Source organism: Fragaria vesca, linkage group LG7 (assembly GCF_000184155.1).
Source record: "Fragaria vesca subsp. vesca linkage group LG7, FraVesHawaii_1.0, whole genome shotgun sequence".
NCBI classification, from domain to species: domain Eukaryota; kingdom Viridiplantae; phylum Streptophyta; class Magnoliopsida; order Rosales; family Rosaceae; genus Fragaria; species Fragaria vesca.
The window spans coordinates 5,131,345-5,158,271 of NC_020497.1; the positions used below are offsets into that span (position 1 = coordinate 5,131,345).

A 26,927-nucleotide genomic window follows, 5' to 3' on the forward strand; every position below is an offset into this window, starting at 1 on the left:
ATAAAGAGAAGGAAAAGGTCTGCACCGTTCGTGTATTCTAATAGTTGGTTTTTAAAAAGTCCGTAAACGGTCCGTAACTATGTGGTCCGCAACAGAAGAGGCTACCAGAGAAGTAAAGCCAAAGCAAATTGTGATGCATCCATATTCTCTAAAAAAACCAAAACAAAAAGGGAAACCGCGTAGTTCAGAGTGGACAGTTAGAGCCATACACATTGGGAAATACGAACACCAACCATTTCCCCTTTCCCAAAATAGAAGTCAACGTCAATTTCCATCCCTGACCAACACTCAACTGACCAACCTCACTCCAAAGACCCATACACCTCGCCCCACTAGATCACAATCACCATTCCAATTCCAAATCATATAAATCACTCATCTTTTCAGTTCTCTCCTCTCCAATTTTCTCTTTACACTTCCAGTCCAGAACAATCAGCTTCACCATTCTCAAATAATGGACTCCGAATCAGGTCCCACCCAAATCCCCAAACCCAAAACCCAATCCAATTCTCAGCCAAAGTTCCAAAATTGACTTGTTTTTCCATTTCCATTTTTGTTGCAGTGATTGAGTTCCTGGGCTGCGTTCCTCTGCTGCAGCGCCTACCCAGCTCTTCCCTCAAGAAAATCGCCCAACTCGTTATTCCAAAGCACTACGGTAAAATCCCGCATCCTCATTTTTACTCTGGCTGAGAAATTTGACTCTGTTTTTTAAAATTTTTATGAGTAAAGGTTTGAGCTTTTTGAGTTTGCAGATGCAGGAGAGTATGTGGTTCGTGAAGGGGAGGTTGGGATTGGGGTTTACTTCATTTGGGAAGGAGAGGTTAGTTTTCTTGAGGTTAAAGTTTTGTGCTTTTTTGAGTTTTGAATATTGGGTTTTGGAAAGTTGTGAGTTTTTGGTGTGGTTTTGAGTGTGTTTGAATATTGGTGATGCAGGCTGAAGTCACTGGGTCTGTTAATGCTGATGAAGATAACCGGCCGGAGTTTCAGTTGAAGAGATATGATTACTTCGGTTATGGTGAGGACTTGGGAACTTTTCTTTGAGTGCAAGAAAGTGGGGTGGTGTGAAGTTTTTGGCTTATGATTCATTGAGAACGGTTTGGTTTGGATTCTTGGATTCGTTTCTGATCGATAGAGTTTGTTTAAGGGTATATGGAGTTTATGTGGTGGTTAAATTAATTGGATATGATTTGAGGGCTTAAGACATAGAGGCAGACACATGTATTTTTCCCCAATTTGGTGGGAGAAGTTTTGTTTTGGTTGATTCTATACATACCTACTTGTAATATGTGCTAGGGATAGGTCCATGATATGTTATAACTTATAAGCTTGTAATCTAACCGGGACTGCAAGTGTCACCAGGAATTATGGTTGAAGAATAATGTGTGGTGATTTTGCAGGTTTTAAAGCATTAGGTCATCAAGCTGATGTAATTGCTTCATCTAAGGTAGTTGAAATGTACATTCATCCTTTTAGCTTGTTTTTTCTTTTCCTTTTTTCGGTCAGGATCCTGAGAAAGTGGATAGAGTGGCACTGTACAGACTGTTTTGTTAACCTCTGCTTTTGTTTTTCTTTCGGCAACTGTCTTTATGGTTGCTCGATTTCCTTTAGATGCTGTATTATGTGTATGCCAACAATGTTTTTCTATGTTGTTACTTGTGCAGCTGACATGCTTGGTGCTACCCCATGAACATTGTTCTCTGCTGCAGCCAAAATCAATCTGGCATGCGGATAAATCTCTGGAGACATGCTCTCTTGTTGAGAATATATTGCATTTGGAGCCAATTGAAGTATGTTTTTTCTACACTTGTAAAGATATTTTAAGTTTGTATGCTAGCATAGTATTTGAAGTTACACATTTATTGTATGATGCATATAGTGCAAATAGTACTGTGTTATATGCTAGCATAGCATTCAAAGTTATTCATTTATGGTATGACGCATATAGTGCACATAGTAATGTGTTACCTGACTTTTATCAGTTGTTGATCTGACTTTTATTAGTTGTTGATCTAGCATGTTCTGAACTTGTAAAGAGGTCTTAAGTTCTGTGAGATACCGTAGCATTCCAAGATTATGCAGTTATGATATGATGCATATTGTCTCCTTTAATTTTTTGTTCTTGATAAGCCAAATATGATGTGATCCTAAACTTTGATTATTCATACATATATGCACACATCATTTGGTGTAATTTTCTTGTTAGTTCAGACAATGCCATGTATATTATATAATTGTCTCTTTTATGACTTCTGGAAATTATTTGATATTCTGAGTAGTAATGGAAATACGACCAGATTAAGTGCACAACTGCACACTTGTATAAGGTCTTTATTTTTATTATTATTTTTTTCTTTTTTGTAGGCAAATATATTTCAGGGGATTACTTTACCAGAGGCACCAAGATTTGGACAGGTTTTCGGAGGACAGTTAGTTGGACAGGCATGACTAAGTAACTCTTTCTCTCCCCCTTAAAATTGTGCTACTGGATTTTCAGGAGGAATGTATAGTAGATAGGGTAAACAGATATGAGAATATTTTGATGGATTGGTAGAATTTGCATGCTTGAAACATATTCTTTCTCATCCATCATGAAAAAGCACAAAACTGGACTATCATCATTGGGAGTGCCTGTAGATTTTTCATCCGGACATATTTGAACAATTATAACTTGTAAGCATGCAACAAAAACTGGTCTCTAACATAGGCCATAAAACACAGGCATTGGCTGCAGCAACAAAAACTGTTGACTGTCTCAAAATCGTCCACAGTCTGCATGCACATTTTCTGCTTGTTGGGGATTTCAACAGTAAGTATCTATCCGCAGTATCTGAAAATAATTTTATTTGTTCTTTTGTTGTCTCGTTTTTACTCAATTATTATCTGCCTATTTTTCTGCATATGCCTTTTGTTTTTTCTAGCTTATTTTAGATCAGTATAACTACTTGCTGTGGTTTTAGTACTTTTGGAACATGTGCTCTTGCCTAATGGTGGTATAGTATGAGTCTAGAGCTTGAGTTTATTGTATAAATCCCATCTTATAAAAAAAGTGCTGTCTCATTTGATTCTCTATTTTTTGCCCAATATCCTTATTAGATGTGATTGTTTATCTTTTGCAGCACCAATTATATATCAAGTTCACCGAGTACGTGATGGAAAGAGCTTTGTTACTCGAAGAGTAGACGCAATACAAAAAGGGATAAACATATTCACTTTACTGGCATCCTTTCAAGTATGCATTTATGTTGCCATTTCATATATAATCAGCTTTCTCTCAAGTATTACCTTGTGTGCTTGTCTTTTTGAAATTTGTACACTTAAAAAATGCATATCTTTATATCTTGATGAGGATTTGTTTGTCAAATTTCTAGATCTGTTATAAACCAAGTCTGAAATTAACGCTAAATGATGCTGTATTGCTAAGCTAGTAAACTTTCTGTTCTGATACATATTGCAATTTTGGTTCCTTAAATGTATGCTAAAGTGGTAGGTGCTTTTGGATTGCTTGTAACATTGGGTTTATTTTACAGAAAGAAGAACAAGGGTCTGTCCACCAGGAAGCCATAATGCCATCTGTTCCTTCCCCAGATACGGTAACATTTCATTGCATATATATTGACAACATTCTGGTGGATTGTGGCTTTAATTATTGAACTCTTGATCATTACAGCTTCCATCAATGGAAGAACTACGGGAAAGACGTCTTTTTGATCCCCGTCTTCCAAGGTGAGATATACAGTTAAGTTGTAGGTCACTGCTATATGCCAATCATGCGAAGTTTGTTATACTTTCAACTTGTACTTGTTCTTTTTCCTTCATTTGGTGATTTTGGAATGGCTAGGAAAAGTATGCATCTAAGCACATCTTAGGCTAGCCATTTGAGAAAAGAATATACCATCAGATAAAGTAAAAGTTCCTCCATGTGCACGGAAAATATGGAGGCGATGGTTCTTAGACCTGGACCATCTAAAGAATAGGCCCCAATTTGTCAGGCAGAACTCATACATGAATAATTTCCTGCTTTGTTCTAGTTCCTTCTTGTTTGTCTGGAACTGGCGAGGTACTGAATCATGGTACATTATTGTAGCTAAAAAATTTAGTTCAGTTGGATTTTTTTATTTTTATTTTTATTTTTATTTTTTTAAAGAAGAAGATACCAGTTCTTTCAGTTTTTGTGCACCAAACTTTAGGTTTCTAGATGTGTGAGTCATTTTCTTTTGCTGGACATTTTTTTGTATGGGAAATGCTTCTAAAGGGTGGTAGATAGCTGAAGGAAAAAGTTATATAGTAAATATATCGTAAAATCTGGGTGGTAGAAATTTTATGCCTAGTACTGTATGGAAATACTGAAATCTGTTGTTAACTATCGGAAGTGCGAAATCTAACTTTGACGGATTACCTATATCTTACAGTTTGTTTAAGCTTATCTTTGCTTGATTCAGAACTTATCGAATAAAAGTAGCTGCAAAGGAATTTGCCCCTTGGCCAATTGAGATACGATTTTGTGAACCTAGTAGCCGGACCAATCAGACTAAGTCTCCACCAAGGTTTGCTTGCTTTACCTTGTTGTACGATCTCATGTTCTCTCATGCCTTCAGTATTCTTTCCACTTAATGTGAAGATGGATTTTCTCTCTTCTTTTTTTTCTTTTTTTTTCCTGTTATTTACATGTTTAAGCCTTTAAGTTACCAAACTCCTATATAACTAGAAGTTCATGATTATGCAGTTTGAGGTTCTGGTTTAAAGCAAAAGGAAAACTTTCAGATGATCAGGCTTTGCATAGGTATGACATACTGATATCCACTTTTCTGGCTATTTGTGTTTGTGAGGATGTTGAATATTTGTTTAATGGATAGACGATGGTGCAAGTATTGTACCTTTCATTGTGACTTAAATTGAGATCCATCTTATTTCTATTTTGGCATATGACCATAGTCTAATTAAATTAATTTGACAAGTAATGTCTTTCATTTCTCTTATAAATTGCATGACTGGAAATCAAGTGCACACATTATTCTTGGACTCTTAGTCTCTTACAATTGATTATGATGATTGCTTGGTTTTTGATAGAAATTTAGTGGCCATTAAAGTCGGATCTTTTTTGTTCCCTTTTTAACTTTCTCAGATGAGTCGTAAGAGATCTTTTTGTTCAAAATATTATCTGTTAAGTGAGTTAATGTGAACTTGAATTATCCAGGCTCATGTAAAGCCCTAATCTGTGAGAATTTAACTTTTTGGGTGGTTGGAAAGGGACATAATTTTGGGGAAATGTGTCGTGCTGGCTGTGATATGGGTGGTTTGGATGTAGAGGACAAAAAAAATACTATCTACTTGTATGTATTATTGATTATCGTGTATATATATTTTGCAGATGTGTTGTGGCTTATGCTTCAGATTTGATATTCTCTGGTGTAAGTCTAAATCCTCACCGTAAAAGAGGGCATAAAACAAGTCAAGTTAGTTTGGACCATGCGTAAGTCTTTTGTTTTTCTTTCCTGTTCTTCTTTTCTTTTGCGTAATCGCTATGGCCTGTGTTAATAACTTAATATGGTACTCCATTTCTGGTAGTATTCTGATATCAGAAACAAAGTGTGGCAAAATATGTCTGATGTAATTAAGAAAACGTCTTAGTGGTGGGAGTGGTACCTATCAGAGTTATAAGATTAGGCTGGATCGACTTGTCACATATATGACTGAAATACAGACATAGGAAGAAGTTATATGCAATTTAGTGTAAAACATTAAAAACTTATGCATTAGAGACAACAAGCATGCGTTACATTACTTTTGCAATTTTTTCTTTCAGAATGTGGTTTCACCGCCCCCTTAGAGCTGATGACTGGTTACTACATGTGGTAAGTCTAAAATGCCTTGATCTCACTGTTTTGAAACTTTGCTTTGTACGTACTTTAGTCTTAAATACTGAGATTTGTGTTCTTTGACAGATAGTGAGTCCCATTGCCTATAATGCACGCGGCTATGTCACAGGCCAAATGTTCAATACCAAGGGAGAGGTAAAGACATTATTGGCTGTTAGGAGTCACAAACTTCCCCATCCCCAAGTCTCTCTTTGCTGTTTGATTTGTATTTGTCGAACCATTGATCGTTTCATGAACTCAGGTTTGACATGTTTTCATTGCAGCTTGTTGTATCATTGACTCAAGAGTCCCTGAACAGGCCAATTAGACCAACTGCGGCTGTCACATCTAAGTTGTGATGTAAAAGAGCACAGCGATGGCGTCCTGATGAACCAATTTTACTTTAGGGTTCAAGATTTCTGCACCAGGTTATATAAGCATATAGAATAACGCAGTGTTGGCATTTGTTATCAAAATGCTTGCAAGATAATGTATGATAGTGTGCTGGTACACAAGAAATATATAAACCTCTGTTTCGATTGTTTAAGATGTAGCAAACTAGCACTTGTAACTTGCGCTACATTACATCTATATATAGATATGGATGGTGCTCGTAAGTGGAACTATCCTATTCCTCATATCACTAAGCATTTGTATGAAATTGTATAATGCTTTGTTGTAACCAAGTACAAAACCTTGAACCTCAAAACCAACGTAACAAGAGGACACATCTTGGACTCCATTTAAGCCGGACTTGATTACAAATCTAATGGTGCAAGAGCAAATGTCAAAGAATATCACTCTTATTCGCTTTCAGGGAATTATTTGATTTCTTTTCCTTCTATGAGGTAGGTGATGATGGATTTACAGATGTAACACGGTAAGATTGATAAAAACATGTCTTAAGATGTTTAGACAATAAATTATGTCGAAACGTTTCTTCCTGCTGCTTAACAAGAATATGATGTGATTTAACAGTATTCGAAGTTCAGTACGTATGAGGTTCACACCTATATTTTTACCAACTCGATCACGTATAATAATAGTTACATTAAGTTTATCAAGTTTTATGATAAAGCTCAGTTTGATTTCAAGTAAAAATGGGACAAGGAGAAAGTTTTGTGTCAGGCGGTCGGACCATCATAGATATATACGGTTGTTCAGTAATGAAAACGACACGTGTACACTACATCAAGAATACGACTCCACTATAACCTTTTTGTGTACGCGATCCTTTTCTCAAAAGAAAACTAATTGACACCCCAAATTCTGTAACTTGAAGCTCTCGGCTTCCTCAGAAAAATCCATTGAAGCTCAAGAACACCCCAAATTCTCAAGCTATCAGCTTCGCAGGTAATTCCACACTTCAATTCTCAAAGATTTTACTCTGTTTCTTTCTTTTTTTTCATATTTTAGATCGTAATATTCGGAGCTGTTGCCTCCCCGTTTAGTCAAAGAATGTTCCTTTCAATGTTTCCAAATTAGGGTTCCACTCATCAGCTTCGTTTACTTGATCCGCTTGGTAATGTGAAATTTTGGAATCAGCCCAGTTTGATTGGGTTATGAAATTTATTGGGTTTGAAGAAACTTGTGAGTTTGATTGATTGGTGGAAGAAAGATTAGATTTTGGTGAAATTCTACATTGTGCTGGATTATGATGATAGATGAAATATGGAGAATGCTGCCCAAACTGTGTTACTTGTAAAGTTGTAGTGGGGTTTTTGGTCTTTAGTGCTGTTAGAATTGTAGGTTTTAGAAGTGTACTGAGTGTTTAGTTGTTTAGGGAGCCGAAAATTTCTGCTGCGATAATGAGAATAGATATAGTTGTTGCATTGCACACAATGACAAAAAGTTGAATATGTGAAGTCTGAATAGTGTCTGAATCTGTAGATGATTATCAGTTAATTCTTTAAGATTGTTTAGGCAATGCAAGCTTTGTTGTTAGGGAAAGTTTGCGTTTAGTGCAATGGCTGAGGTGTAAGCTGATGTTCATGTTACTGGGGATTTGAAAAGTGAATGTATAGGCGACCATTTTTAATGGCTTATTAATAATTTTTTGGTTTTTATTGGATTTGTAGGAAATTCACTTAACTGCGACATTAGAATGGAACTGCATGGTGATAGAACAGATGGGACCAGTCAAATGGAACCGGTCCAACAGCCACTTATATCTGGAATTCCTGATGATATTGCTCTTTTCTGCATGGCAAGGGTTCCTCGAAAGTACCATACAGTCCTAAAGTGTGTTTCAAGAAGATGGCGGCACTTGGTGGGCAGTGAAGAGTGGCATTCCTACCGTCGAAAGCATACACTTGACGAGACTTGGATCTATGCTTTGTGCCGAGACAAGTTGGAGCGTGTTTGCTTGTATGTGTTGGATCCAAACTCAGCAAGAAGGAGTTGGAAGCTTGTTAATGAGCTTCCACCTCGCACCTTGAAGAGAAAAGGCATGGGTTTTGAAGTGCTAGGAAAGAAAATTTACTTGTTGGGTGGTTGTGGTTGGTGTGAAGATGCTACAGATGAGGTCTACTACTATGATGCTTCCCTGAACACTTGGAGTGAAGCTGCTCCCTTATCTACCGCTAGGTAATGTGCCTTTTTTGCAGAGTTGTTTGCACTCACATGAAGCTTGAACCCCAGGCTCAATAGGCCTTCAGCTGCTGCAAATTTCTCATTGATTTTGTTGTTAATAGAAAAATCAATTGCATATAATTGTGTTGTTTCATTTCTTTGTAATTGACGCTTAAATTTATTTTTCATGTGCAGGTGCTATTTCGCCTGTGAAGTATTGGATGAGAAAATATATTCCATTGGTGGATTAGGTTCAAATTCAAGTGATCCACATTCTTGGGACATTTATGATCCTAGCACGAATAGTTGGATATTTCATTCTGACGCAAACATTGTTCCTGAAATTGAGGATTCTGTGGTCATGGATGGGAAAATCTACATTCGGTGTGGCACTTCTGCTGTAACTTCTCATGTCTATGCTGTTGTTTATGAACCATCAAGCGGTACATGGCAGCATGCAGACGCTGATATGGTTTCTGGCTGGCGAGGTCCAGCAGTTGTAATAGGCGGGACCCTGTATGTATTGGATCAGAGCTCAGGAACTAGGCTGATGATGTGGCAGAAGGAGACTAGGGAATGGATACCAGTCGGGAGGCTGTCATCCTTGCTTACCAGACCACCCTGTCAACTCGTAGCTGTTGGGAAGAGTATTTATGTTGTTGGAAAGGGGCTTAGCACAGTCATGTTTGATGTTGAAAATGCAGGGAATATGGAAGGGGTAATTGTGAGTTCTTCAATACCTAGATTGAATTCTGATGATGATGTAATCAGCTGTAAATGTTTGTCCATTTGAAATTCTTATTTATGGAGTATTACAAATTTAAAATTACAATTGTATGAACTGTGGATGTATATGCCCGGATGTATTTGGATATTGATAAGATTTGTTTATTTCCGCATGAATCAAATTAAAAGTTGAGTTTAAAGGTTTTTTTTTTTTTTTATTTTATTTTTTATTTGAGAAGATTAAAAGTTTCAAGTTGCAACAGTACAAGAAAACTAATTCCTGAAACTTTTACTTTGACGAGTAGAAGGCATAAAAACTATGTTATGTGATATGAAAAAGGCAGCACTCGTGAAATTAGAAAGTTGTGGTTATTTACTAGCAGAGTTGTGGTTATGAACGGTGCTTTAGTTTATGGTATATCAAAGGTGTAGTACTTCAGAGTTCAGACCAAAAGAAAAATGGTGTAGTACTACTGAAAAAAATGAAAGGTGCTTCCACAGTTAGTGCAGTACTACAAAATCAAAGGTGCTGAAGTTTATGGTATATCATTTGAGTTGAAAGAGAGCTCATACACATCGCACATCCAGAAAACTAAATCATGTGAAGCAGTAACCCATTTCATAGCATACGATAAATTTGCAAAAAACTAATCAAGGGAAAGACCCCTCCCAAAGAAAATGAAATAATTGAAGGTAGGAAAACAGGTACAAGGAATATGCGCATTTTTATTGTCCTCCTCTTCAGCACTTCTTATCAGAAATATGAGCATTATAGGAACACTTGCGAATACACATTGCAGCACTGCTAGGATAGTTCAATTCAATCCTCTATTCAAGTAATTACATCACAATGCAAACTCGTAACACAATGACATGTTAGCAACTACACATTGTGGCAAGCTTCATTGTACCAATCAAATTCAATCAATCTTCAAACAGCTGTGTCACACTCAATCAACAACAGATTGTTGCAATGTAGAAACTATCGCAGAAAAGCTTCTGTTAATATATGTTTCTTGGTATTCCTTACCAATGAAATGTTCCAAACTTGGTCTAGCTAGTCCTTTTCCGTTTAATTGCAGGATATATGAACGTGTTTTGAGAATCCAGTTTGTCAATATTAGACATACACTCCCTCAACCTCTTCAAGACTATTGGCAATGCAGCAACATTACGAGAGATTTTGTCTCTAAGCAAAGTTATCTTCTGAAACGTCTGATCCCCTATCGCATCCTTATCAGAATCAATGTGTCCTGCATTTGCATAAGATGCATAAGTTACTTGCTTCAATAGCAAAAGGATATTTTGCCTAGAAAAATCAACAGAAAACATCAGACCACAACTTCTATTATATTATCCCGGGGACATTAGGTATACTCAAGTCAACCTAATGTAGGAAAGCAAATAAAAATAAAAAATAAAAAATAAAAAGAGAGAAGAAGATCTGATGCAAGAAATCAACATCAGGCTCAAGACAAGAACTAATTTATAGGCAATTATATGTTGAGAGCAATTTTCGACAGATATTTATGTAAATATTTGTAACCGAGTTTACAATGCTACAAACCCCATGAGAGAAAGCAGGGAAATCCTAGTTGAAACAAACAATTGCTTTTCCTTAACCATATCTCAACCATTTTACCAGTTTTCGTATCATTTTCACCATGCAACAACTTATCACTGCCACCATACATATACTCTGCCTTTCCAACATACTTGACATAATCTGCACCAGACCAATATATTTCGACTATAACCTCCGTCTTGGCACCAAACCCAGATGGCCGCTACCACCATTTAGACCAACACCATTCTTTCCTTCAACAACAATACATCCACCAACTAAACAACATACACTAGTTTACTCCATTCCACCCTTCTTCAGCAAGCAACATTCAACAGAAAGAAATCCGCTCCATGAGCCAATCACCAAAATCGGCCATACTTTTTTCTTTTTCCTACACAATTTGACCTAAAGAGATAGCTCAGCCAATTGCTGAACTCATTCTTTATCACACTGATTTCAAGAAACATATTACCTTACTGGGAAGCATAAAACTAATTCTCATTTCTGGGTAAACTCAATTTCCATTAGAAAACAAAATCAAAACTATAGACCTAATTTTCCTTCCTTTCTAGTTCACCACAAACTTTGGCTTCACAAAATACACACACAGAAACAAAGACACCCAATTTCGATTCCGAAATTTCGATAAAAACCCAAATTTCCAACTTCAAATACAAATTCATTCCCTCAGCTACTAACAGAAATGCACAAAACAACAAGAATCCAAGAACCCACAAAGCTCATAACTCCAAAACCCGAAAAGCAAAGAATTTTACCCGAAAACGGAGCCCCAGACGTCCCAGGCTCCGACCCATCACCCAAAACGGGTCTTTGAGCTTCGATAAAAGACGGCAGCGTTTTCCTGAGCTGCTCCGGTAGAGTGGCCCGGTACTCTTGAATCTTCTCCGCCATTTCCCTCAACTCCTCCAGCTTGTCGGCCTCGGATCCGGGTTCGGATCCGTTCGGCTCCATGGGTCGGATCGAGAGAGTGAGAGTGGAATCGCGGTGGGTTTGTTTTGGAGGGTTTTGAAATTTGAAAAGTGAGGAAATGAGGGGTTTTCAGATTTCTTAAATTCGGTAACGACTTATTTATGGGGAGAGAGAATGTTCTGTGTGATATGGTTGACAGTAGTGTGTTCGAAATCTCAAATGGTTTAACTTTATTGAGATCTTACTCAAATGGTTTCACGGTTTCACCTCATTGATCTCTTCCTCAAAGATTTTTACCTTCCCTTTTTTTCTTTTTCTTTTTTCAAACGGTATCACCTCATTTAGATTCTTTATGACTAGCTGTCTAGATCTCTCCTCCCTAGCTTGGTTTTTCTAAAAATTCTTCTAAGTACGCATTAAGATACAAGTGAACCGAACAACTAATATGTAATATTTTGATCCGGTTATCAATATCGTATTATCATGCATGTATTTTAATACCGTTAACAAAATTAAAACCCAAAAAAATAGTCCTAAGTTATTCAAACACAGGGGGTGAGGACTTAAAGTCGAATAAGAGGTATTCTTATTATGGGCGCTAAATTTGATCAGATCAAAAATGAAAATAAAATAAAAGAATTTAAGGTTTCTAGTTTTCATTAGATCTTCACATACAACGATTTGAGGACTTGCACATTAATGGTGTCAGTACACCTTGGTGCGTAGAATCCGTTCTGTTTTTCCTCAAGAATTAAAATTGCTAACATACAAGTCTTTAACAATCTGAGTGAAACTCAAAACAATTCAATTATAGCCAAGAGACATTGTCTTGTTTTCGGGGTAGTACATTTTTAACAATTCTCCTTCTTTGGGCCTCGCTGACCTGGAGAAGTATCATCAAGGGTAGAGATTTGTTGAACAGAGGGATGCGTTGGCAGGTGGGAAACGGAGAAAAAATTTCAGTTTGGACAGATCCTTGGCTTCCATTACCCTATACCTTTCGGCCTTTCTCAACTCCGATGGAGGGCACTGAGGCCATGAAGGTTCAAGAGCTAATTGATGGGGAGAGTGGGGAATGGGAGAAATGGATGCTGAAGGAATTGTTCACTGATGTAGAGGCTCGGGCAATAGGAAAAATTCCCCTCAGTTTGAGAGGAGGGGAGGATAGGTGGATGTGGCACTTCGATCAAAAAGGTTTGTACTCAGTGAGAAGCGGGTACCATGTTGCAAGGAAGGTGGAGCACCTGACAACTATAGCCTCTTCGTCAAGCTCACATGGTGGCTGGAGGTCCATTTGGAAGAAGGTTTGGAAGGTGAATGTGCCACCTAAAGTACGTCTGCATGCATGGAGGATTTTGAGAGAGGTTCTCCCAACAAAATGGGCATTAAAGAAGAAGGGGGTGGATTTGAGTGTGGAGTGTCCTTTCTGTGGAAGGGACAAAGAGGATGGGCTCCATATTTTTAAAAGTTGTAGGGTGGTTAATCAGCTATGGGAGTGTTCTTCTTTGACCTTGACTCCGAGTACTCATCCGGCGATGGAGATTAAAGCATGGGTATGTGACATGGTAGAGTTGATGCATGTGAAGAATTTAGAGGTGTTTTTGTATACATTATGGGCCATTTGGGTGGAACGAAATAACGTCGTTTGGAGTTTGGAGGGGTGGATGTTTTGTTCCGGTCAATGTGGCTAGGTGGGTTGATATTCAGGTGGATGAGTACATCAAGTATCATTGTAGAACTGGTAAGCAGAGTCGGCGAACGCATACCAAATGGAGGTGTCCACCTAGTGGCAGACTCAAAATAAATATTGATGGTAGTTTCATTGAGTTGCAGGAAAGAGGTGGTATGGGAGTGGTGGTCCGGGATAACAATGGTGATTGCAGAGCAGCCTTTGCTCGACCAATTCCTGTTGCTTTGTCTGCATTGCACACGGAGGTAGAAGCTTTACGTGCTGGCCTTCTTATAGCAGTGCAACAAGGGTGGGATGAAGTTGAGTTTGAATCGGACTGTGCTGCATTAGTAAAAGTCTTTCAAGGGGATGATGAGGACCTTTCTGAAATTGGTCGTATGATGGAAGACTGTAAGAGGTACGCTATGTCCTTTAAATTTTTTCATCTTCGACATGTATTTCGAGAAGCAAACGGTGTGACGCATAGATTAGCCCACCTTGCTAGCTGGAATAGTTTAATTAGATGATTTTTGGATTGAAGAGACATCTGTTATTATTCAGGATGTCATCTTCGAAGATATGTGTGATAATGTAAAGGATTCAGCTAATATGGCCTCCCTGAATTTAGATTTTCTTATTAATAATATTATTCCAACTGAGGAGCCCGGTTAGCATGGGTCCTCAAGTTCCTCTAAAAAAAACAATTCTCCTTCTTTATGTACTATTTAGAGATGATCCGGTAACTCTAGTTGTAAAGAAGCACAAGTTGGTGGTTAGAACTTCAACGGCGTTTGTCTTTTGCCCAAAATGAAAAACCCGCCAAGTCTAAACCCCTCATCATTCTAATTGGCTTCTAAGAAACCACAACGTACCAAATACAACTTCAAGATCATCAGCCAAACCGATACTATTTCATCGTCCCTTTTACATTATCTCAAAAATCAATTCACCAAGTTAACTTTAACTCATTCAAGACTACGAGGCTCTCCAGCTTCTAGATCAAATGTCCAAGAATGAGACATCATAGGTACCTAGAAGTCTCCGAACGCGTCACTTATCCTTAATCTAGTCTCATCATTCCCTTCAGCATACACAGATTCTCACACTCTTCCCATTTTCATATTCTTTTTCTCTAACTTTCTCTTATTGCTTTCCTTGTCTTTCTCTTTTGATACCATAGCAGAATGCAAACCTCCATTATCCTTGTCATCATAGGTATCATAATTAATCTAATCTATTCTCACAGCTCTAATTACTTGTTAATTTGTTTAAATCAGAGAAGGAATGCCCTGAGCTTTGTATGTCACGCTATGTTTCATTGATTTTCTTGGAAAAAATAGAGGCGGATTGAACATTGAACCTTTTTTGGACAATTTTGAGTGTTTCTTATTTATCATTGGAAGTTACAATGTGAGTAGTTAAGAACAAAATGATTAATTTTGCTGAACAATCTTAGAAGCGAAAAGTTGAAGACTTTAACTTGGTGTGAATCATGCAGAAGCCTAAAAAGATTACCCCAGAAGTTCCAAGCAGGCTGCTATATTGCTCGAGTAAGGGTGACAAAGCAGGGGTGTTGCAAGAGTTGGAGAAAGGCATGGAGCTGAATCTGGAGAACTATGATAAGAGAACAGCTCTTCATTTGGCATCGTGTGAAGGCTGCACCGAAATTGTTATTCTACTTCTTCATAAAGGTGCTAATGTTAACTACACAGATCGCTGGGGCCGCACTGTAAGTTCATCCATGTTAACTCGTATGAGTTACTAGGCTTGGTACATGATTAATAACAAGTAGTACATTTAGTTGAGAATGATATCTAGCTAAATGAAGATGTTTTGAGTCATTTGTTGATAAATGACTGATCTTGCAGCCATTGTCGGATGCTCGTAGCTTTGGTCATGAGGGGATTTGCAAGATATTAGAGGCTAGAGGTGGAATAGATCCGGTATTTCACTTTAGAATGTTTTTCTTACTTCATTACTTCACTTACACCTGTATGAAAAATTAATAGATTACTTTCTTGATTCATATGTTGGATGAATTACAATTAGGTAGGGCTTGACTCTCAGCTTCCATGCTATGATATTTCTTGCAAAGAAGTGAACATGGACGAGGCAACACTAATCGGAGAGGTAATATACTTTGTAGTTGCAGTCTCTTGCTGGGAAATAATTGTTCTGAATTTGCATTTGCATCGTTCTTTTTGCTTCTATATCGCATTCGAAGTGCTTCATATGTAAACTTGCATAGCAATGCAGGGAGCATATCATGAAATTTATTTAGTAAAGTGGCGTGGTACAGAAGTTGCTGCTAAGACAATTCGTCCCTCCATCGCTTCTGAACCCATTATGAGGTGTGTTTCCTATCTTCATCTGTTTACTAGTTTGCACTTATCCTGTTACTTGCCAACTGAATTACACTAAGTGCAACTACAACAATAAACAATAACAATGATATAACTTGTACAAGTTTGATGGAAATTAGCTGTAAATCTGATGTAGTTTTACTTGGGTCTAGATTTTAGTCTTCTATTTGCTATCTTTCCAAGTTGATTGAAACTATGAGAAGTTCTAATGCTAATATCTTTATTTGCTGGATATAAGGAAGTTCAACTAACTTGCTAATTTTAGGGATCTCTTTCTGAAGGAACTTGCTGTGTGGCAACGGTTGCGTCATCCTAACATAGTGCAATTTCTTGGGGTCATGAAACATCCTGATCGGCTGATCTTCCTTACAGAGTTTCTTTGCAATGTAAGTTCTCTTCAGCATCATTTTCGTTGTTGTTGTTGTTGCTGTTGTTGTAAGTTATGCTAAGTTTCTTCCCTCAATTTGAATTTCTTAGGGAAGTTTGCATGATATATTGCAAAGGAAGGGAAGACTTGATTTGCAAACCGTCATTCGTTATGCTTTAGATATTGCCAGGTATCTATTAGTTTTTATGAAGCATGTATGATATCACACACTCAAAATAAAATGAGTATTTATACATTCGTACGTATAACAATGCTGTCAATCCTTACTATACAAAGTCGAAAACTTGCTCATGACCTAAGTTGTTGTATTCATGTCAGATCCTCGTTTGTATCCTTTTTTGCATCAACTTTCTGTTGACTGCTATCTTCTAAAATCTTACAGAGGGATAAATTATCTCCATCAGCATAAACCGCGCCCTATAATCCATAGAGATTTGACACCAAGGTATGAAGTAAAGAAAAACTTTATAATTGCATAATGATAGTCTTTTTTCCATTACTGCATAATGATAGTCTACAAATGTAATCAGTAGAAAGCTCACTTCTTCTTATTTGTTGTGTAGAAATGTGTTACAAGATGAAGCTGGACGCCTCAAGGTCACAGATTTTGGCTTGAGCAAAATTGCCCAACACAATGATGTATCTGGTTATAAAATGACTGGAGGGACAGGCTCATGTAAGATCTATATATGCCTTTTGACTCAAAATCCAGAATTGCTTTAATGATTTAGTGCTTAACTGCTCTGATATTGATGTCATCATGTTTGCTAGATCGGTATATGGCACCTGAGGTTTATCGTCGAGAACCATATGGGAAGAGCATCGATGTCTTCTCATTTTCTATAATAGTACATGAGGTGCATTTGCTTTAGCCTAGGCTCTTTCAATTTATAATCTATTCTTTTCCAGTGTAAACATTAAACCTAGCTAACTCATAGTCATGGCTTTTGCTTATAGATGTTTATGGGAGGACCAGTAAATCTTGCAGAGGATCCTGAAAAAATAGCAGACAAGAGAGCATATGAAATTTCAAGACCACCCCTAAACCCTGATTTGATACCAGAACCAATTAGACAGTGAGTATTCTTGTACTAGCTACCATATAAATTGTTTAACATGCACAACAGCACAAGTATAGAACTTACAGACCATAAACTACAAGAACATGTCGAAGGCTTTTATCATAGGCAACCCAAATGGTTGTGGATTATGGTTTCTATAGGTGATAAACCAATGTCTTTTGAATTTGGTTTGAAATAAAATAGCGTGCAGCAAATTTCAAAGCATAATACAATATCCCAGTAAGTTTATTTTGTCCCAAGAATTGTCACAACAGATCGATCGAGTACAAATGTTGCATGTAGAACTACAGACATATAAACGTGCATTTGCTAATTTTGCAAGATTGTGGAGTGATATTCCTGCTTTGGTTCTGCAATGTAGGCTTATAAGAGAATGCTGGCACCCGAATCCAGATGTGCGACCTACATTCGAAGAGATCATTATGCAGTTGGAGCTTATTCAAGAGTATATTCAAGCCAAGAGGAGATTGAGGTCGACGTGTAGTAGCAGGTGTGTCATCTCTTGAATGAGATCATGACAAAATTGAAAATTATACTAAGTTTTCTTCTTGTTTCTTATTTGTATTGGTATGTGTTACGATCTGTAAAACTACTTGATAAAAATTTACAATTTTACAGTTACATTTCGAAGCACGAAGTTACCAGTTACCAACCCTACATCCTAGAAATATAAGACTGCTTTATTTATAAAACAGACAGGACGATTAGCAAATTGTCTGGGTGGTGTAGTTGGTTATCACGTTAGTCTCACACACTAAAGGTCCCCGGTTCGAACCCGGGCTCAGACATCTTTTATATTCCCTTTTTTATTTTGTTTATACTATTCTCTCATGGAAGTTGATTCTTGATTCTTCCTATGTTGTGGTAGAATTAGTAGACTCATAACGTATGATCAGTAATCCTACTTGGAAACAAAAATACAAAGTGAGCAATGAACAGGTACATTTATGAAAGGTACAAGGCAAGACTAAGGTATTGCTTGGTTATAGTCTAATTATATATTTACAAACGTATATCCTGCGGCTCATTTGTAATGCCTCCTCTAGATGACAGAAACTGCAGTAAACTTGTCATTCTGGAAACTCGTGGAGGTACAGGCGGCTGTATAATGTTGTGGGGAAGATCATTCTGGTGAAGTTTATCATCTAACTAGGACTTCGGCTGACCATTTGGGCAGTGCTGCTGCTTTTGGATCCTTCCTTTTGCAGTAAGCCGTGCTTGAATTAGTTTTTCTCTTGAAAGAGCCTCCTGTACATTCTCTTGAACAGATCTGCAAAGGTCGTCAAGGGCGAGCATTGGAAATGGCTCCTCAATGAGAACACCGACCTAAAGGCATACAATTCCATATTAGAGTCCAGGAATGAATAGCATTGAAATTAAAAGATTAAGGCTGAAACATGCATAAGTTTATGATCAATATTTAAGACCGAAAAATACAACCAATGTTCTTCATTTGATTTGTCTAGTACAGTATATTAAATAATGAAGAGGGCACAAAAAGTCTGTTTTAGGCTTCTCACCTACAGGAACTTTCAAGTTTCTAGTAAGCATTATTCCACAACATCATTTTCTAATTTCAAGTCAGCTTCAGTAAAACAGTCCAAACATTAACACTTGGCATCAAGCATAGAAGATCCTCTTAGTTTAACTGTTCCTCGATAACAAAAAAGAAAAAAAAAAGGAAAGAAGAAGAAAACATTACAAAAAGGCAGAGGAGAGAACGTACTTCCTCAATGCAGAACAATGAAGCAGCACTAATAAAGGTAGCAGGAACCACAATCCAGTGGCAGTCATCCCAAAGTATGATAGGGAGAGTGAGATGCCAGAGGACTAGAAACCTTGAAGTCAAGCGTGTGTAAGAAAGAGGAATGGGAGTACCGATGAGATTTTCACATACACTAATTCCTTCATGGAAACAAGACATATTTGATTCCTGTGTAATGGTAAGAAAACGTGAGATACTGATTGAGTTTCTCTATCCATAAAGCTTTAGTTGTTGTCTCAATTTCTAAAAGCTGAAGATTTCTGGGAAGAAAAATAATACTCAGTGGCAACTAGTTACTCTGAGTTTGTCAAGGTATATGAGAACTAGAGCCCCAGGACAAATGAGAACAAATTTTCAAGGTAAAATGGTAACTTGAGTGTTTTGTTAATTGAAGAAGTGATTACCAACATATTTCTCCTTGATTCCTCCAACTTTAGCATTCGGATGTTCTGGGAGATGAATTCAATAATGCAGCCAGGTCCATGCTTTGAGCTTAAAACGACAAGCAGATCATCTACTTCAAGCAAATTTTGGAGGTCTCGTCCCATATTTGAGCCATAAATGACATGACACTGCAATTAAAAGTTAATGCATTAAAAATGATCAAACAACAGTTCTGAAGACAGAATTGAAACATAAATTATATTTTTGTAGGAAATGTAAAGAAGCAAAGGTAAGTTCTACCAATGATGCAATGGCTTTCACAAGTCTAAAACATTGCACAAGTACACTAGAAATGAATTGGAAGAACCAACACCTCATGTTGGTGCATCAGGTCCCAATGCAAATATCTATGATGTACCTTGCTGTATTAATCTTCCTCAACATCTAAACCTTAAACATATAAACAGAAAATTACTTTCCTCAACACTTCTCTTCTTCCTTATAACTAATGCTTCCTAATTATTCAATGATCAATTTCGATAACCTTGCATCTCTTTCTCTAAAACAAGCAGTGTAGTATAAGCAAATATCAAAAGGGTTCAAATAGACAACATTAAAAACTCTAGATTCACACACCTTAAGTGCAACCGGGAAGGCCACAACATACTGCAAAAGTGCCTTCTTTAGCTCTGCATCACCCGAATTCTCAACTCCAGATATGATCTGCCTCGCAAAATCATTAGTCCCTGCAATCACTTTAGTCCAAGCCTTCCTCCCTTCTTCAAACCTCGAATAGGAAGCCTCTGTCCTGAACACCAACAGCAGCGCCAAAGCCGGCGCAGTGAGCTGGTACGGCAAAGTTGAGGATCTCAACATGGGGAAAACCTCCGGCAGCCACTCCAATGCTACTGCTGTATTGTAGCTTGCAATCACCACTGCCACCAAGGTGAAAGCAATCACCGGAGGAATTAAAGACAAAATCACCCTGGAGGAAAGGCTGGTGAGAAAGTGGCGGAGGTGGCGGTAGGAGCTTCTGTGGTGAACCCATTTCTCATGGTCATAGAGTGTTCTGTCCTGTCTAAAGCCACGCTCTTTGATTTCGTCGGCCCAGTCCGGTATGATCCTTAAGATTGAGCTTAGGGGTTGGAATGGAGAAGAAGAAGAAGATGAGGATGGAGTTGGGTTTGGATACTGTGAGCAGTGGTGTTTCAATGAGAGGGTTCTGGGGTTTAAGGGTGGATGTAGCTTGAAGAAAGACTTGGGGATAGAGTTGAAAGAGAAGAGGATGTTGGAGGTGGGTTTGATGCAGTTTGTGGGTTGCGTCAGCATTTGTGGGAGTTAAGGTTTGGACTTTGGAGAGAAGAAGAAGAAGAAGAAAAAGAAGCAAAGGGCATGTTAGGATTTCAGAGTTGGGGAGTGTTAGTTGAGAGGGAAATAAATTTGTGAAGGAGGGAGGAGATAAATTTGTTATATGACAGTTATTTGTGAAGGAGGTTGTTACACATGTTCATATTTTAGTTGGATGCTAGAGAACTAGTGGAGCAGCGGGAACCCCAGGCTCATAGGAACGGTTGATTTAAGTTTCCCTGATAGGGGGGGGGTCCCGCCACGGGTGACTCCTAGTTTGAGTCATAGAATCAGAGTACCCGCCAAAACAAGCAGATGTAGCTGCGTAGAGGACCAAATCCTGAACAAGCTAACTCAGCTAATTAAGTGTGAGATGAGAATTTCAGATTGTTTCTTGCAATTACTGTTTTCACATCCAATGGACTCTGAAAACCTTTTTCGAATTGTTCAGATAACACGTCTAATGTAATGAACATCATCATATGGACAGCGTTGGATTTTATTTAGGCAGTAAGGAGAAGATTGTACAGAAACCAAACATGAAAATATCTTTCTGCGAAAGGTACACAAGGTCCAACATCACTACACAATGAAAAGAACAGTGAAAAGTCTCTAAACCATGATGTTCCTATACAGGGTTAACTGCCTATTTAACTAAGGATGTTCCTTAGCACTGTTAGAGCTCAGCTTCTTCACTTCGCTCTCTGGAGGTTGAGTCTTTGATCCAAAGACAAAGTCTTTAACAGAGCTTTCTGCAGACTGTATTGCCTTCTTAATCTGCCAGCACAATTTTGTGTCATCAGTCCTCAGAACCATTACTACAAAACTATTGGTAATGACAGTCTAGCAGGCTAGGCACTTTTGCATAGCTGAGTATAAATTTCTCTCTACAAATGCCTTCAATGATATCTAAGCCAATTAAAAATCTATCAAAAATTGAAACATCTTTTGCACCCAGAGAGCTTATGGTTAGCAGTAGCAGTGTAGCACACACATTATCAAAGCAGTACATATTTTTGTTCTTTCTAACTTAGCATCCATCATCCCCTCCACAATCTCGGTCTTTCTTTAAGCAAATCATTTGCATGATTTCCTATCATTCCGACTAAAAGGTGCGCCCTTGTTTTCTATAAACTGCACCTATTTCAAGCTCTATGAATTTACCAATTCCCCAATTTAGCTTTACAGAATTCTTTGAATTTCGTAATATAAGCCAATCTCAATTGACGGAAACTGAAATTCTATATTCAGTGAAAATGACCCTACTGCTATTCCAGAAGACCAGGCATAACAGTCCAGAGCACTCCTAAATACTTGTAGAAGCTTTTATCTACAGTGACATCCTCATGAACACTTAAGGTGATAAATAAAAGTAATTGTTGGGTAAAATCTGGTCATGTACAATAACATCTGGCTAATCAAACACCATAACAAAAACAAAAAAACAAAATGTTCAACTTTACTTACATAAGACCTGCATCTAAACACTTTTGTTTCAAAATAGTGACCATACAAGCAGTCAAGCAGATATCACTGCTCTATTTCACTCACCAACACACGAGTCAGTAACATCAAGAACAAAAAAACATTGATCCCAAACACAAAACACTACCCAATTACTCCAATGATCACAAAACAATACCCAATTACTCCAATTTCATACCCAACCATGAAAGACCTGAACTTGTAACCAGAAAAAGCATACCCAATTTCTCATTTTCTTTCTGCCATATTTAACAACAAGACCCAGTAGTAATCTTAAAAGAAGAAATTAGAGGGATGAGAGAACATACAGGGTCGAGAACATTGGGCTCGGAGCCATAATCAGCAGTCAAGAGAAAATAAGAAGCAGTGACAGTAGCCACTATGGTTGTCCTCCTCACCAGCTTATCCATTTGTGGGTTCATCCTGAATTTTTCTCCTTTTGGCTTCTCTCTTCGATTCAGAATTGGGTACTGTGTGAAAGAGAGGGCTGTTCAGTTCTGCAAAGAGTGTTGTAGAAGGTTTTGGAAGGAGTTGGGTTTTATGATTTGTTTCTGGTCCTTTTAGAATTGGTATATCACACATTTTCCATTTATATTTTCACTCTCTCCTACATTTCCTTGCTACCATATGACCTTTGGTTCATATGCTTCCTTTTTATTTTGTTGGCAATCAAGTTCATATGCTTGTGGATGTCACATTTTGATGCCACTTTATATGAGTTAAGCATAAGAGCTTAGCAATATTTTCGATTTCGATATCACTATTCTAAAATCTAATTATATTATTTTCTTTTGATATGAAACTGTTTCAGAGTTTTTGTTGTACTATAATGTTCACATGGTCACATAACGATCAAAAACTTTATAGACACTCATTATCAAAGGTCGAGACTAAAAGTGATTTTTAGATAATCTCAACACTTCAACATTAAATACAATGACATGTATCGTAATGGTATTGAGCATGTTAGTTTTATCCTTGTATATTTTCTTTGTTTGACTTTTCATCGTTATAAAGTTCGCCTACTCTATATCAAAATATCAAGTACAATACATCTATATATTAGTATACCATATATATCACTAGTTTAGAGGAATTTTACTCCATTGACCCGGTTTTTCACCCAATCTCACAACTCCAATAGCTTCCAAGTACTATTCAAAACTCAAAGTGGCCAATCAACACAGTCATGACTCTTGAAGAAATGAAGAGGACTCAATTTGGGGCCAAATTTTCCTTTGGCAGAGACATTTTAAAACTGAGGATCAAAGTACCAGACGAGGAAAAGTTCAAGGACCAAATTGAAATCTTCATTCTTACCATATTTAGCTTCTTGCCCAATACTTTGTTGCACTTTTTAGTGTGTTGGTGACAAAGGCAAGACACAGTTCAAATTACTCAGATATCAAATGGAAGAACCAAAGGCAACGCCACAAACCCAAATCCCAAATCCTCCTCCGAACTCTGTCAGAACTCCCCCTCATCTTCAATCAAAGACCAAGAAGAGACTCCTTGACAGTGATGCCCAAAACTCCAGCTCCTTCAAGATTCGTGCACTCCTCAGAGACATTCGTCCTAATGTTCTTGAGGTACTATTATTCACACCCATTTCTCCAAGTTTGCCTCTTTATCCCCATTTATTATAGTTTCGTATGACTTGTGTTATGGGTTTTTGATCTTATGGAAATAGGACTGCTTTACTTGATTTCAATTTCCAAGGAAATCTTTGCACGCAATCTGAGTTTGTTTAAAATGCACTGTCAAATGAGAACCAATATGACCATTTACGCGATGATGTGAATCGATGCTGATGAAAATGAAAATGCATGGACTCTTAAATATAGTGATTATTTCGTGTGCACTTTTCGATTGTGGTTGATTCTCTGAGGCTGAAGATGAAGTTTGATGCAAAATGCAATATAGTTAGTAATATAAGAAGCCATCAGTAGAAGTAGGAGATCGTAGATGCTTTGATGTGTATTAGGTCCCCGAGTGGATATGCCATGTATCTAGTTTTTGGATGAAATCACACTGAATTGATCTTCCCATCCTGCTGTTTTGAAATGCTTATTTTATTTGCTATATTGTGTCATGAATGAATGACTTCGAATGTTATTTTCGTTTGGTTATCTTGAAGGTTCTCCGGACGCCTGACTTTCAGAAGTGTAAGGCAGCCAACAAAATTCAAGAACGTAAGCTCATCAAGATTCTTTTTCTTGTTTTCCCTTCTTCATGCAGTGATATTATGTTCAATAACACCGACCTGAATTGGAGTGGTGTATCATCACCATATACAAGTTTCATCGTTGTGCTAATTTGATTTTCAGTTGTTCATGAACGATTATATAGAGTTCATCCTTGAAGTCAGTTTGTCGTTTTAGCATTACCCGCCAATTTAGATACCATTAGCGTACCATTATATGGTTTATGTGGGCATCTTAAGATTTCTGCTAGGGACAAAATGGAAGTTTGATAAAAGCATTTACTTTTCAGAATGGAGGAGATCTGGATAATAAGTAGAGTACAAGAAAAAGAAACTATCTGCATACCTAAAGCCATACAAGAAAGCTCTACTAATTTCTGCCTTTAAGTTGGCGTACCATAGCTAATGATACATATGCACATTCTTGAGCTCCATATGCTCCAGTTTGGATCCTTTTAGACAACCTAGTATCAAAGGTATTATGAGGGAGTTACTTGCATAAGTTGTGGCCTTTTATATAATGGTCAAGGTTTAAATGTTTATGGGTTCATGAAATGCACTAATGATTGTATGTGGCATATATGCAGAGGTGAAGCTTCTGATGGAACTATACAAACAGATGACACCAGAAGCACTTTCTGCACCAAGGTTTAACAATGAGCCAGAAGGACAGCTTTCATCTGGTGCCCCATCAAAACATGAGCTTCCTTCAGGTGTATCTGGTCAGAATCAGCAGGCTGAAGATGGTCAAAATAAAGAGACGTATGTTGTTGGAGGATCAGCTTTTGGCTGGAACTTCATCACCTTTTCCAGCATGGAACCAGTCTATTATGGTATGACAAAGGAGTCGTTTCGAACACAAGCAGCAAAGCTGACAAGTGGATAATCCGACAAGTGAAAAATTGCTTTCGCTGCTATAGTGATCAGATGATGTTTCATAAATGGAAAGCCTACCCTCAATATTAGTATAAAGTGGTTGAGTTGATGATTTGATCAATTGCATTGGGTGAGTTGATGATTTCATTAGGTAGTTGATAGAACTTAACACCCATTTTATATATCAAAAGAGGATAACTCAGTGAGAAGGATGTAAAACTCCTATTTGTTTAGTATGTCATTTGGGTTCTTGAACAGGCAGTCCCTAGTTGGAAGAGCAAAATGGTGGCACTTAACGAAAATAGTTAACTAACAATTCCATTTCAAATGCACTAAACAGTAAACCAAAGCTATTTGTTTGCACTTTGCACAGTGAGGACAAGTAATATATGTCAACGGATAGGCAATATTTTGTCACCCTGTCAATTTTCTCATATATCTCCTTGTTTACCTTCTCTATCTTTTCATTCAACTCTGGTGGTGCAGTGATCACATTTTTCTTGGTCACCCCAACAACCTCCAAGTTAGCTGCCTTTAAGATTTCTACGAGCTCTTTCTTCATTCCCTCTATGGCTCTACTTCATTAATCAATTTCCTTATCCAATGTCATTGTTTAGATCTTGGCATTTTATCTTGTCCACTGAAAACGTTCGTTTCTTATGTTTTGATAGTGGGCACTTGCATGAATTGGTCAATTGTGACCATGTTGAGTCAAATGACGAACTTAGTGATGAATAACTGAACAAAATTGATATGTGAAATATGTGGAAGTGATCAGACTGCATATATAGTTGCTGTAGAACTGAATAGCAGCAACAGATCACAGTTTCTGTCTATAGGTGGGATAGTAGCTCTCCAGATTTTTTTTTCCAGTAGGTTCCAAGTACATTCCCTTCAGATGAGGATGCACCATTTGTCCAGTTGTTGCCATTCCTTACTCGAGTAATATGATAGCAGCTTCTCACCGAGAATAAACCTTTAGGATCATAGTGTCATACTAACCGGTCGTCCGGATCCCTGAAACTGATTGGAATCTTCAAAATCATCCCAGCTTCCTCCCTAGAAAAGAGTTCTTTCAACATCAGCTGATTCCATTCATGTTCCTCGCCATCCAGTAAATAATCACTTACCATCAAATCTTCAGTCCCCTCCGTAACAGTGGTGTACTGTACGTACGAGGCATTGGTAACCATGGGTCTTGCCAAGACCCTAACCTTGTCTCCTCTACCAATCTGGTAACGGATGCCATTCCGTAAAAGCTCTATTTATTATGGAAGCCTGGCTCCTTGTGATTATTGTATACATAATCATGTCAGATTCATGGTCCTTTTCTTATACCAAAGATGAAAGATGAAAACCAAATCCATCATGGTACAGGCAGTCATTCACAGTTGGTGAGATGAGAAAGCAATTTGATACTCGTATCTTTTCTTTTTAATACCAAAGACAAAATTTGAAAATCCATCAAAATTCACTTGACCTCATACAGATTTGTCAGTCATCAACACAGACAACTGAACAAGTTGGCATTAATCTAACACCTTCCTTAATAATTCAATCATCTTAAAAAATAAAATCATCAGAATTCATTTCACCTGATACGGAATTGTCAGCATCAACATAGTCGATCAACTCAATAAACTTGACATTAATCTAACACCTTCCTTAATAATTCAATCATCTTAAGAAAATAAAATCATCAGAATTCATGTCACC

The 26,927-nt window shown here is 37.6% G+C and overlaps 6 protein-coding genes and 1 non-coding gene across 7 annotated transcripts; 4 read left to right on the forward strand and 3 right to left on the reverse strand.

The window, feature by feature from the left end:
• Positions 1-86: 86 nt before the first annotated feature.
• LOC101302104 (acyl-coenzyme A thioesterase 8-like) lies at positions 87-6,470 on the forward strand. The gene is made up of 17 exons (XM_004306741.1): positions 87-470; positions 563-655; positions 753-820; positions 934-1,015; positions 1,398-1,444; positions 1,662-1,787; positions 2,362-2,439; positions 2,719-2,806; positions 3,117-3,229; positions 3,528-3,590; positions 3,668-3,723; positions 4,440-4,544; positions 4,724-4,780; positions 5,369-5,470; positions 5,804-5,852; positions 5,943-6,011; positions 6,140-6,470. The coding sequence occupies exons 1-17, from the start codon at positions 455-457 to the stop codon at positions 6,212-6,214; spliced, it is 1,287 nt and encodes a 428-aa protein (XP_004306789.1). The 5' UTR covers positions 87-454; the 3' UTR covers positions 6,215-6,470.
• Positions 6,471-7,078: 608 nt separating this feature from the next.
• On the forward strand, positions 7,079-9,241 carry LOC101302392 (F-box/kelch-repeat protein SKIP4-like). Its single transcript, XM_004306742.1, has 3 exons — positions 7,079-7,208; positions 7,934-8,441; positions 8,622-9,241. Exons 2-3 carry the CDS (start codon positions 7,960-7,962, stop codon positions 9,217-9,219), a joined length of 1,080 nt encoding a protein of 359 aa, XP_004306790.1. The 5' UTR covers positions 7,079-7,208; positions 7,934-7,959; the 3' UTR covers positions 9,220-9,241.
• Positions 9,242-9,881: 640 nt separating this feature from the next.
• Positions 9,882-12,043, reverse strand: LOC101302691. Its single transcript, XM_004306743.1, has 2 exons — positions 11,496-12,043; positions 9,882-10,405 (listed from the first exon to the last, which is right to left on the reverse strand). The coding sequence occupies exons 1-2, from the start codon at positions 11,689-11,691 to the stop codon at positions 10,206-10,208; spliced, it is 396 nt and encodes a 131-aa protein (XP_004306791.1). The 5' UTR covers positions 11,692-12,043; the 3' UTR covers positions 9,882-10,205.
• Positions 12,044-17,865: 5,822 nt separating this feature from the next.
• On the forward strand, positions 17,866-17,939 carry TRNAV-CAC. The gene has a single exon. It is a non-coding gene; the product is annotated as a tRNA-Val (tRNA).
• Positions 17,940-18,079: 140 nt separating this feature from the next.
• On the reverse strand, positions 18,080-20,768 carry LOC101302975 (UPF0187 protein At3g61320, chloroplastic-like). The gene is made up of 4 exons (XM_004306744.1): positions 19,937-20,768; positions 19,321-19,488; positions 18,878-19,084; positions 18,080-18,477 (listed from the first exon to the last, which is right to left on the reverse strand). The coding sequence occupies exons 1-4, from the start codon at positions 20,627-20,629 to the stop codon at positions 18,301-18,303; spliced, it is 1,245 nt and encodes a 414-aa protein (XP_004306792.1). The 5' UTR covers positions 20,630-20,768; the 3' UTR covers positions 18,080-18,300.
• Positions 20,769-20,797: 29 nt separating this feature from the next.
• LOC101303265 lies at positions 20,798-22,622 on the reverse strand. The gene is made up of 2 exons (XM_004306745.1): positions 22,441-22,622; positions 20,798-21,424 (listed from the first exon to the last, which is right to left on the reverse strand). The coding sequence occupies exons 1-2, from the start codon at positions 22,552-22,554 to the stop codon at positions 21,302-21,304; spliced, it is 237 nt and encodes a 78-aa protein (XP_004306793.1). The 5' UTR covers positions 22,555-22,622; the 3' UTR covers positions 20,798-21,301.
• Positions 22,623-23,482: 860 nt separating this feature from the next.
• Positions 23,483-25,464, forward strand: LOC101303550. Its single transcript, XM_004306746.1, has 3 exons — positions 23,483-23,721; positions 24,270-24,324; positions 24,923-25,464. Exons 1-3 carry the CDS (start codon positions 23,542-23,544, stop codon positions 25,219-25,221), a joined length of 534 nt encoding a protein of 177 aa, XP_004306794.1. The 5' UTR covers positions 23,483-23,541; the 3' UTR covers positions 25,222-25,464.
• The last annotated feature ends 1,463 nt before the right edge of the window (positions 25,465-26,927 follow it).

What these genes read in the sequence shown, in the direction of transcription:
- LOC101302392 (XM_004306742.1), top strand. Translation starts at nt 7,960, where the DNA reads ATGGAACTGCATGGTGATAGAACAGATGGGACCAGTCAAATGGAACCG. An exon ending in GCTCCCTTATCTACCGCTAG is followed by an intron (nt 8,442 to 8,621) that starts GTAATGTGCCTT and finishes TTTCATGTGCAG; the next exon opens with GTGCTATTTCGCCTGTGAAG.
- LOC101303265 (XM_004306745.1), bottom strand. Translation starts at nt 22,554, where the DNA reads ATGAACCCACAAATGGATAAGCTGGTGAGGAGGACAACCATAGTGGCT. An exon ending in AGCCCAATGTTCTCGACCCT is followed by an intron (nt 21,425 to 22,440) that starts GTATGTTCTCTC and finishes TTGTGCTGGCAG; the next exon opens with ATTAAGAAGGCAATACAGTC.
- LOC101302975 (XM_004306744.1), bottom strand. Translation starts at nt 20,629, where the DNA reads ATGCTGACGCAACCCACAAACTGCATCAAACCCACCTCCAACATCCTC. An exon ending in CCTTCCCGGTTGCACTTAAG is followed by an intron (nt 19,489 to 19,936) that starts GTGTGTGAATCT and finishes TTTTAATTGCAG; the next exon opens with TGTCATGTCATTTATGGCTC. An exon ending in AATCAAGGAGAAATATGTTG is followed by an intron (nt 19,085 to 19,320) that starts GTAATCACTTCT and finishes ACCATTACACAG; the next exon opens with GAATCAAATATGTCTTGTTT.
- LOC101303550 (XM_004306746.1), top strand. Translation starts at nt 23,542, where the DNA reads ATGGAAGAACCAAAGGCAACGCCACAAACCCAAATCCCAAATCCTCCT. An exon ending in TTCGTCCTAATGTTCTTGAG is followed by an intron (nt 23,722 to 24,269) that starts GTACTATTATTC and finishes GTTATCTTGAAG; the next exon opens with GTTCTCCGGACGCCTGACTT. An exon ending in AGCCAACAAAATTCAAGAAC is followed by an intron (nt 24,325 to 24,922) that starts GTAAGCTCATCA and finishes GCATATATGCAG; the next exon opens with AGGTGAAGCTTCTGATGGAA.
- LOC101302104 (XM_004306741.1), top strand. An exon ending in ACTTCATTTGGGAAGGAGAG is followed by an intron (nt 821 to 933) that starts GTTAGTTTTCTT and finishes TTGGTGATGCAG; the next exon opens with GCTGAAGTCACTGGGTCTGT. An exon ending in CAGACTAAGTCTCCACCAAG is followed by an intron (nt 4,545 to 4,723) that starts GTTTGCTTGCTT and finishes ATGATTATGCAG; the next exon opens with TTTGAGGTTCTGGTTTAAAG.
- LOC101302691 (XM_004306743.1), bottom strand. Translation starts at nt 11,691, where the DNA reads ATGGAGCCGAACGGATCCGAACCCGGATCCGAGGCCGACAAGCTGGAG. An exon ending in GTCTGGGGCTCCGTTTTCGG is followed by an intron (nt 10,406 to 11,495) that starts GTAAAATTCTTT and finishes ATGCAAATGCAG; the next exon opens with GACACATTGATTCTGATAAG.